An 11,132-nucleotide genomic window follows, 5' to 3' on the forward strand; every position below is an offset into this window, starting at 1 on the left:
CAAAATAAATTAACATTGAACGCAAGCAAAACCAAACTCATAATATTTGGGAATCGATCGACCAATACAGAGAAGAAACTCACTATAAATGGCGTCCAATTAGAAAGAGTATCGGAAATAAAATTCCTTGGAGTAATCATAGACAATAAATTAAGTTGGAAACCACATATAAGCTATATCAAAGCCAAAATATCCAAATCAATAGCAATTCTGAATAAAGCCTAATAAATTATTCATCAAACTAAAAACACTAAAACTACAAGACCTGGTTGACTATAAAACTATTCAAATTATGTTCAAAGTCGCAAATCAACAATTACCTTCATAATATCCAGGGACTTTTCACACGGAGAGAAAGCATGCACATGTTGAGAGGAAACTGCATTTTCAAAAAACCACCCGTACGAACAAATGCCAAAGTTCATTGCATCTCATCAAAAGGTGTTAGTCTGTGGAATAACTGTAATGATGCACTGAAATATTGCACAAGTATAAACTGAAAGTATTATTTAGGAGCCAAATCATTAATGGTTATGAACAGGACCTGTAAAATCCCATTTGTTGTTATTTCTTGTAATTGTAAAAGTAATTTCTTTCTGATTGTTTTGTAAAAAAACAAAAAGCAAAGACAAACATGTCGCTGATGACGATGACCTAATAGTTTATTTATAAGAAAAATATATGCTAGAGGGGGTAGGACCAGAAAAGTTTTTTAAAGCTTCTTCTTGCCCCTGTTGAACATGACAGAGACTATTTGAGAATTATTGTTGTTTTTTGTTGTTGTTATTATTATTTGTTTTTTGTACTTTGTTATAATTATTAATTTGAGTGAGAAAAAAAAAAAGGAAAAAAAGAGAATATATATATATATATTATTGTTCTATGTTTTTGTTTCTGACATGTTCAATAAACTGACTAATGAAAAAAAGTTGTTGGCACTGACACCAATCAGCAGTTGTGCGTCGACTCGGCAGGGATCAAGGCACGTATATGCCTCTCCCTGCTTCCACCGTCTACACACACAACCAAATGACATACCATCAGTGAGGGAAAAGAGTAAGAACTGAGATGTATAGGTGAAGAGGCACAACGTGTCTACGTCAATGCACTCTTATTAGATTATTTTATCAACTATAAGCTTTATCAAAAAGGAAGGTCTGAAGCGTACTCTTAAAAATGGATAGGCTGTCTGCCGCCCGAACACAAATGAGTTGTGTATGTCTATAACCAAATGACATTGACATGTGTTTGTTTGTTTGAACATGTCCAATAGTTATTGCTATTTTCCTTTTTCTCTTGATCATGAAACGTGTTCTATTGTTCAGGTTCACTCTTTGTTTAGGTGTAGGTGTTTGCAGAATTGGTATGCTCTCTAGAAGAAATCGGCCTTGTTCAGCTCTGCATTCCTTGGTAGTGTTTTTCTGGACTTTTGAGGTTGCCTTTACAAATCTCAGTGTACAGCGTTTCCATTGGGAAGAACATTTTCTTTTATATAGCATAACATCTATTTTTTTACTTGAGATCATCAATGAACAGATTAGAGTTAACTGTCATGGTCATTTTTAGTGCCAAGTAGGTTTAGCTCCTTATTTGTTTTTGTTTTTGTGTTAAAGACATGAAGAAACAGAAACAGATGATTGCAGAGACTACATTTTAGCATATGTTTTAAAGGATATAGCAGATTTATTTAATTCCAGCAGAGTATTCCTATTTACGGTAGTATGGGCCAATTCCACAAATCATGAATGCCTTCTATTGCCAAGGTCCAGTGCCAACGCAAGAAGCAGTGTCCTTTATGTGGAGAGGTGGATAGTATGTGGCATCTGAACTCTTCTTGCTAGTTGGGATACCAGTAAATGTGGAGAAGAGCTAACTGCAGGCAAGACACAATGAGAAAACAACTGGTGTGTGTAGGGGATCTGAGGGAGGGTGCTGTCCAGTGTGTGTGATGAGGTGATGACTGAGCTTGCCACCCAGGCTCCAGAACCAGAAGAGGGAGATGAATATGGGGAGGAGGAGGAGGAGGAGGAGGAGTGTGTTTACGTGTTTAGATGTCCCAAAGGCTCTCAAAAGGTCAACGGGTCACGGAGACACCCGGAAACCCCCGCTACATTCCTCACTGTAGCCCTGCATGTGTGTGTGTGTGTGTGTGTGTGTGTGTGTGTGTGTGTGTGTGTGTGTGTGTGTGTGTGTGTGTGTGTGTGTGTGTGTGTGTGTGTGTGTGTGTTGTGTGTGTGTGTGTGTGTGTGTGTGTGTGTGTGTGTGTGTGTGTGTGTGTGTGTGTGTGTGTGTGTGTGTGTTTTGAGTGGGTCACCCAGAGGCCATGCAGTCATGTGGATGTGAGAGGCCTCACTGCTATTGAAATGCATGAAGTTCTCCACAGGCCGTGTTGTGTCAAATGTTGTGTCTCTTTAATTCATGAGAAGGACGATTATTTTCCTTTAATCACTTCCACTTTCTATTCCTACTTCCACTTCTTGCAGGAAAGTTGTGCAAATTTCTTGGAGGTTAAAGCTTACTCCTATCACTCTTCTGCAAATGTGATGTGTCACCTTTCAAGTCTTTTCATTATTTTTGGAGAGAGAACATAAAGAGTTGAAATCTACCTCTTGATAGAGTGGTGCAGGAATGAGTGCTAAAACCCAGAAATGAGTTACCACTTCCTGTATCCTCATTTCAATTTCAGGGGTGTTTTGAATGTGTTTTTGTCTAGATCCCAGAAATAAGGTCTGAAGAAATGTTTTGGGTGAATGTCTGAAGCTATGAGTCATAATCAATCAATCAATGTTTATTTATATAGCCCAATATCACAAATGTTACATTTGTCTCAGTGGACTTTACAGTTTGTACAAAATATCAGTATGACAATACGACACCCTCTGTCCTTAGACCCTCACATCGTACAAGGAAAAACTTCCGGAGAAAACCCACAGTTTAAGGGAAAAATGGGAGAAACCTCAGGGAGAGCAACAGAGGAGGGATCCCTCTCCCAGGACGGACAGACGTGCAATAGATGCCGTGTGTAAATTGAAAAGATAATACATTTGCAACATAAAAGCTTTGGTTTCTACCAAGACTAAATAAACTACTAAACGTTATCACGCTGAACTTTAGCCGCCTTTAGCTTAGCTGATGTGAAGTCATGTGACCATGCTGTAGTTTGTTTATAGCCAGATTATCCTGCTGATACAAAAAGTGTTTGTTTTCAATTTTACATATTTTTGCTATCCCCTTGCTTTTAGTCAAGGGAGTCTTTGCCATGCTAACTTCAGGGTCGGTCTTAAAAAAGATGTGGTCACTGCACCAGTTTAAACTCTAGTATCACACAAACAGAAGACAATTGTGCATAAATGGGGAGTGTTTTCAGCAGCAGAATAATCCACTTTTGGGGCTACAGTGTGTGTGGGTGTGTTCACAGTAGGCTAATAAAGGAACATGTTACCTAGTGTAACAGTGTAGAACCATGGAGCTCTATGGCAACAAAACAACTTTAGATTGGCAATTCCCAATATGATAAATAAAATAATCTGATTCTGAATAGTATTCCTAGTAAATGCTTTCTAGGAGTTTTTCCTCATTTCCATGCTTTTGGGTGAACTAATTAATGCTTTGTATAGCAGAAGGCATGCATGTTGGGACTTTATATGTCACTAAAAGGATTGGTTCCTCTGAACAGGCCAAAGATTTGAGTTGTTTGTAAAGTAGAACGGCTTTCAAATGCTTGATATGTTGGAGATATTGCAAGAAACCTCAGTCATGTCTTATTAGGCCCCGTCCACACGGAGACGAAACAGGTGTTATCTGCTACGTCCACACGAGGCCGTAACGGAACCGTGGAAACAGAGCCCTAAAACGATGACGCATCCCAAAGTGGGAAGGTCTGGTAACGTAACGCTTGCGGCACGGCACCGTGTGTACGTCCTAAACGTTCATAGCCCCGCCTCTCCCAACCTCTGCTGCTCGCCCCTGCGTCACCCGCGTCATTGCTGATGCGTTTCGCCAACAACAACAACAACAATGGCGGATCACAGGGTTGCGTTCGTGATCCAGACGCTACTGACCATGCTAGAGATGTTAGTGCAAACTCTACAGCTCCTCTACCACAGGGGTTCCCCGAGGGGGGGTCGCGAGATGATTACAAATCAAAAATGTAACCCTAACCCTTTTTTTCTTTTAAAACATTCTCAATTTTTTTTTAAATTATAATGAATAATTACGTGTGCATAGACATTTATCAGGGGCGGACTGGCCATCTGTAGAGTTTCCCCGCAGCGAGGCTCCCCCCGTTTACAATCCACTAGTCGAGCGGTCTCGTGTGGACGGACACGTAACTTATGCCGATTCCGTGTTGACGGAAGACTTTTTTGATATCGACCTCGGTTCGTTTTCGTCTCCTGGGCCTTAGTATCATACAATGATCAGTATAAGAAGTACATCATCAAAAGTGCAATGCAAGTGCAATGGAGTGACAGAAGAGTCTTTAATGAGGTAGCTTATAGTAGAAAAAGACAATCAGAACATGATTAGAGCGTCACTAAGGCAGAAAAACTGATAAAACTCAGTCAGTCAGCTCTCATTTTAAAACTTTATGAAAAATAACAGTCCCAGAGATTTCATATTACACAAGTAAGACATTGTGTTCCGAGTTACTTTGTCAGATTTAAGGCATCATGACCTTCAGCAATAACAAAAGAAGAAGGGAAAGCACCCCCTCCACATTTCTCCCATGATTCATAATCAATCACATCAACTGCATCCAATAATTTATTCTCATGAGATAGGGCAAACATGTTTTCATGTAATTTCCTGCATTTTCCATTGAGCAAGGAAACGTTTCTGACGAGCATGTCAGCATTATTGAGCATATTTTCAGTAGTTTTCTGTAAACATGCCCCCCCCCTCCATACACACTCACACACACACTTCTCAAATTTGACACAATCGTGTAAATCAGCCTTTTTGTCGGTCAGAACAGAAAAAACAATAATATTCAAGTTTATGTTTTCTTTTGGGGGGAATTTGTCTAAAAATGTACCCTGTTGTCACATAGTGCAATCGCCACTTAAACAATAACAAAAAAATATTTAAGGTTTCAAAAGTATAAAATATAGCTACAAAGAGATAAGACAAACGTGTGTTGCCATCAGAGGCTTCCTGTATTCCTGATCATAAGGCTCTTTTAGTTATAGGCTTGGCTGGTATCATATTTTAATTCACAAATTCACAGTTTTCTGTGTTGAATATTCATGTCAACACAATATCCCCGAGTTTCCCTCCAATTACATCAATCATGAAGGCTTTTACTGAGATAAAACCTAAATACCAGCATACTTATGTCCACCCTGAATAACCCAATACCCTGTAAATCCAATAAAGATAAAGTGGATCCCATCATCATCATCAAATCCCTGTTCACAGTGTTCATCCATAGCTAAAAATAGTTTCTAACTCCCCCATTTGGGAGGCAATCTCTCCAAAAAATATCTCTAAACTCAGGAATCTGGTCCCTGACAACACATTTTCAGGCTCTGAATGTGGCATGGGTTTCTGATTAATCCTGTTTGATCCATGCTGTCAGAAGGATCCAGCACCAAAGCACCATAAGGCCGTGGTTGCCAACATTTTGGCTTCCGTCTTTTAAATAGAAAATGTACCACAAAGTTAAGCACACCAAAGGATACAGCGTGGTCTTAGTGTGGGCATACTGTGTGTTCAGTTGAACCAATTTTCTTCTTCAATTGTTTCTCTTTTAGATTTTTAGAGTTCTGAGAATGTTGAGAATCGACAGAAAGAAAGTGTACTATAAGTATTAGCTTTTATCTTGCAACCGTTCAGACTTATATTTGGATGCAATCTAAGGCCCAGACTCCAGCTCAGGGAAACACTTAAAGTACCTACAACAGGTTGGTTTCAGCACCACAGCATGCCAAATATGGTTCCATGTACGGTTGTGCTTTTGGTTTGGTTAGGAAGAACTTGCAGAGTCTGAACGAATATTCCAGGTAGATGATCAAAAATACTTTGAAAACGTGTGCCACTGTAGCTCACCTGGTTGAGCTAACGGAAACCTATATTTGGGCTTGGTTCCCTGTTACAGACTCAGGGTTCAAATCCGACCCGCGACAGTATATGAGATCACTGCCCCTGTCGATCAGCCTCTTTAGCCTCTGAATTTCAGGGCAATTTACTGGATCTCAACCTTTGAATGCAGAAGTTTAGCTGCTGGTGTTTTTAAACCTGAAATCTGGAGTACATCAAGTGGGCTAACATGGAATGCATTTCATAGTGCAGTACATAATCTCGTTACACCAGGGACCACCTCTGAAATACGTCCTGTCAAGTCCCCGAGAATAAAATATATGAGGTGTGGACTGGCAGCTGGAGGGGGGCCAATTACCCTTCTGGAGCAAAGCACCGAACCCCAAACTACATGGGGGCCGGACTCAGGCCACTATTCTTCTTCTTCTTTCTTGTGTCACCCTTGATGTGCATTGTTGTTGCTGCCATGTGAGTGGCAATTCAAAATAATTTGTTAAATAAACTAAACAGAACAACAAAACGGCCATCTTTGTCCCACAACACCTGAGTGACAGTTCTGCAGAACAAGTCAAGTCGCTGCACCAACTACGTCTCCGAGCTCGGCGACGCGCCTGGAGATGTGGACGCGGAGGAGTTGTCGGTGTCCTCCAGCTCCTTGAGACCGCTGTCGGTACCAGAGGAGCGCGCTGTGGATGAGGCGCCCTCGCGCTCACGCTTTTTCTGCTTCATGCGCCGGTTCTGGAACCAGATCTTCACCTGCGTCTCGTTGAGCTCGAGCGTGGCGGCGATCTCCACGCGCCGCGCCCGCGTCAGGTACTTGCTGAAGTGAAACTCCTTCTCCAGCTCCGTCAGCTGCCGCGTGCTGAAGTTCGTGCGCATGGCGTTGTTGTGCACGCCCGCGAGGCCGAAGTCCGACACTTTGACTGGGTGGAGGAGAGGGAGAGACAGAGAGAGAGAGACAGAGGAGGAGAGAAAAGCGGTTAGAAATGTGTTTTTGAACTGATAGAATAACTTTGGAACAAGGAAATCAAGGCTGAGAACTGTCTTTATAATCAATTTTAAATTACCTACTTGTTAAATATTGATTTCATTTGATTTTTAGCTACTTTCTGTCTGCTTAACTCTATAATGTGTTACATTGATGGTTTTTGGTTATTTGCATTTTCTGTGTGTATTTAATGATTTGAAAATATGCTTTACATAAAATGCGTATTGTTATTACTACTATTATTATTATTATTATTATTACTAATGTTATTGTTATTAGGCAACTATTATTATTAAAGAACAAAAAGTCTACCCAGTTTAAATTAAATATGTCTTTTGGAAACTACTGTTTTAATGTCTTAGGTTATAATAGCCTACTATTTATAATGTTAGCGGAAATGCTAATCAAGCTATTTAAATCCAGAGTGTGAGGCCTGTGTGGTTAGTGAGTTCAACCATGAACTTCAGGTGAAAGTAGACATTACAGAGAAAATGCAGCTTAAGTTCTGTATGAACCAAATACAAAGAGGGGTGGGGGTCCGACTGTCTGTGTTTCTCTCTCTGTGTGTGTGTGGGGGGGGGGGGGGGGGGGGGTCAAAGATAACAGGGGTGAAGTAACACGTCTGATATACCCATTAGAGAGAGTAGGACACAGACCTGCTCTCTTTCCGGAGACAGGACTGAACAAGTCTCTAACATAAACGCGATTTAATTTATTTTACTTTTAAACTACAAGGGGCCAAGTTTAATTTTATTTTGAAAATTGTAACCTTTTTACCCAATGTTGACCAAGCAGAAAATAACTTGTGAAAAGTATATTTTTGTTATAGGCTACGTTATCTTTTTTAACATGTATTATGTAATTATGTGCGCTAAACTTTACTCTGTCACTCGAAAGGATTACGCTGACAATTGGTGTTAGCATCATTTAAAAATGTAATCTACAACTCCTATGACATAAAGCAGTTATTGTATTGTCGTTTAACTTGTAAAACCAATGCGTAATCATAATGAAACGTGACCTGGATTGGACCTGTGTTGATGTTCCACATGAAACATGGGTGGATAGGACAGTAACAAACATATTTTGTTCTTTTGTCACAAATATCAGTCTGTTTACAGTGAAACGAATTGAGACTTGACAAGTGAAATATACAAAGGAAAGAACAAACGGAAAGTAACATTTACATCAGAAAAGCCATCTGTGAACACACACACATCACAACTGAGGCCTGCAGGGGAACAAACGCGTGTGTCTAGGCCTATATTATTAACATTGTAACATCATGTATATGATATGTTAGAGGAAGCTAACCTCTTTCGTTCGTATTGTTACAAAATAATCAATGAACACAACTACTGTACTTTACATTTCATGTCACATTGTATTTATAATAGGCCGGGTTTTATTTCGCACCTCGCCACAGCGTTTCAAAAATTATTACGCATGTTTTATAAAAGCTTATTTTAGGTCATTTTGCTGCAGCTCTTGCAATGACAGCCATTGCTTCTCAGGGGAAACCTTTCAAATGATTATGAGACATGTAATCTGCAGGCCGAGGCCCTTTATAATGCTGCTAATACTCTAAAGGCACCACAACGGACCACATTTCACCATAGAATCCGCCTCTTCTTACCTGTTTTCGGGGGGTTCCTCTTCACCTTCATCCAGTCGAAGGTCTGCCCCTGCCCGGCCTGCTGGCCCTCCTCCTCCCCCTTCCCACGGTCCTGTGACACCGGCAGCTCTCCATAACCTCCTCCGTGTGGAAGGCCCAGGAAGCCCGCAGCGTCCAGACCCCCGCCGAGCTGCTGCGGGTACTGAGACCCGGCCAGAGCGCCCTGAGGCCCGCAGTAGACCCCGGCCAGGGCCCCGTAGCTGGGGGCCGAGCTCGGGTATGTTGATTGATGATAGTAGGTGGAGGCCGCTGACTCATCCATGAAGTACTGGGAATGTACCGTGTTGGGGAGGCCTATCGCGTTTGTGTAATCCGTGGCGCACGCCTGGCTCGCGTAAACCCCGGTGCTGCCCCCGGTCCCGTTATTATACACAGTCCCGCTTTGCGTCTGAAGGTGATGGTGGTGGTAGCCGTTGTGTGTCTGCTGATGTTCGTGATGTTGCTGTGGATGCTCTCCTCCACCTCCAGAGCCCCCGTACAGACGCCCATCCCCGGTGTAACCCGCTGCACCGGCGCCTGTTTCGCTTCTGGTCCCGTTAACGAGAGCTGGAGAGCTGCTGGGTCCCGTATGGAAGGAGCCAGAGGTCACCGGGAAGCCCTGATCCAGAGGATGGTGGTGGTATCCGGGTTTAGGCGCAGAATAAGCGCCGGGCCCCGGTATGTTACAGATGGAGTATTCCACAAACGAGTTCATGTTGTCCATGCAGACCAGAGGCGGAATTAAGTTTAAAATTATCCGCAAAGTTAGCAGAAATTGAATAGAAAATATATATCAAAAGTCTAAAGATTCCATAAAAACGTTTTTCCAAGAGTCAATTTGGAGATGTGTAACCCGGTTATTCACAAGACTAGATCTGTCCAAACAAAAATAAAATATTTTGTAAAAGTATAAGAAGAATATCAAATCTACAAATGTTCTAAATAAGCAAAGTGATATCAAATAAAAAATAAAAAGTCAGAATCTTCCAACATGGAGGAAAGAGAGTGGGATCTGCGCGTCCCCGAGCAGAAACACATGAGTAATGTGCTCCGCCGCGGTGTGTGTGTGTTCGTGTGCGTCAACAGAAGGCCTTTCTGTCAGCAGCTCAACCTGAGCTCTCCAAAGGATCCTGAGTGACAGAGGGAAGCACCGCGAGAAGACAGAGAGCCGCGAGTCACCTATACACAGGTCACGCTCCGCGCATATCAATTCTGTCTCTGTTTCTCTTCTCTCCCTTCTTTTCCGTAACTATTTCCTCTCTCCTTTTCTCTTTTTCTCAGAGCCACTTATTTTCTTACCTCTTCCGTGGGTCACGTGGATTTAAGTCACGTCGCCTATGGTGACCGGGAGATAGAAGTTGGTCAGCCGGTCGCATGAGAGGGGGAACCACCGTGTATTTGTGTGTGTGTGTGTGTGTGTGTGTGTGTGTGTGTGTGTGTGTGTGTGTGTGTGTGTGTGTGTGTGTGTGTGTGTGTGTGTGTGTGTGTGTGTGTGTGTGTGTGTGTGTGTGTGTGTGTGTGTGTGTGTGTGTGTGTGTGTGTGTGTGTGTGTGTGTTGTGTGTGTAGGGAGGGGGACATTTGGGTTCAGGAGTGGAGTTTGCGCGCATTTGGATCGACGCACGCGCCTCATCCATCACTGGCCGTGACATCAGCGCGACAAAGAGACTTCAATCAAACCGGCCCATCAATCTGATCTGAGCCCGGTCTGTCAGAGCACAGAGAGAGGCTCAGAAGAAAAGAGGAGCGGAGAGCTGGCCTGCTGCTTCCAGACCTCCTCACCCAGAATATCCCAGAATGCAAGCTGCTGCTGCTAATCGTAACTCCTGCAGCAATAAAACCCACTACTTTACAATAGGGTTGTCCTTCGTGAGAGGTACATTTTTATTTTAAGGACCACCCTACTGTACAATCTGCTCCTTAGGTTTATACGCTTTTCCTCCCTGCAGCAGCACAATCAGCTCGGTTGCTGGTTACCCACCACACACAGGTGCAATACTTCTTTAAGAGAGTTTAATATCGTTACTGCTGGCTGTCTATTTCTTAGGTGAAACACACTAACAATGCTATCACCAGGGTTGGCATTGTTTACAATGCAATCAAAGTATAATATCAGAGGAACACAATGTTTCTCTGTTGCTTTTGGATTACCGTGATATTAAAAAAGGTTAAATAGACATCAATAAGCTGGTCTTTAATTCATTGTATTATGTAACCTTAGAAAAGAAGAAACCAAGATATTTGGTTAGAAATGTGTCCTTTGTGTAGAGATTTTATTGAAAACCTGCCTTTCATTAAGCATATTCAGGCAGTAGCCTATACCAACAATAAAAGCTGTAAGAAGTGAAGTTTTAAAATGTGTAAGCATGTGCATCAATATACACTGAACAAACATATAAACGCAACACTTTTGTTTTTGCTCCCATTTTTCATGAGATGAACTCAAAGATCTA

The 11,132-nt window shown here is 42.0% G+C and overlaps 1 protein-coding gene across 1 annotated transcript; it reads right to left on the bottom strand.

Annotated features, from left to right (window-relative positions):
* Window positions 1–4,450: 4,450 nt before the first annotated feature.
* hoxb1a (homeobox B1a) lies at window positions 4,451–9,991 on the bottom strand. The gene is made up of 2 exons (XM_034221679.1): window positions 8,664–9,991; window positions 4,451–6,962 (listed from the first exon to the last, which is right to left on the bottom strand). Exons 1-2 carry the CDS (start codon window positions 9,403–9,405, stop codon window positions 6,625–6,627), a joined length of 1,080 nt encoding a protein of 359 aa, XP_034077570.1. The 5' UTR covers window positions 9,406–9,991; the 3' UTR covers window positions 4,451–6,624.
* Between the last annotated feature and the right edge of the window lie 1,141 nt (window positions 9,992–11,132).

Source organism: Gymnodraco acuticeps, unplaced genomic scaffold (genome assembly GCF_902827175.1).
Source record: "Gymnodraco acuticeps unplaced genomic scaffold, fGymAcu1.1, whole genome shotgun sequence".
In the NCBI taxonomy this organism is placed as follows: Eukaryota; Metazoa; Chordata; class Actinopteri; order Perciformes; family Bathydraconidae; genus Gymnodraco; species Gymnodraco acuticeps.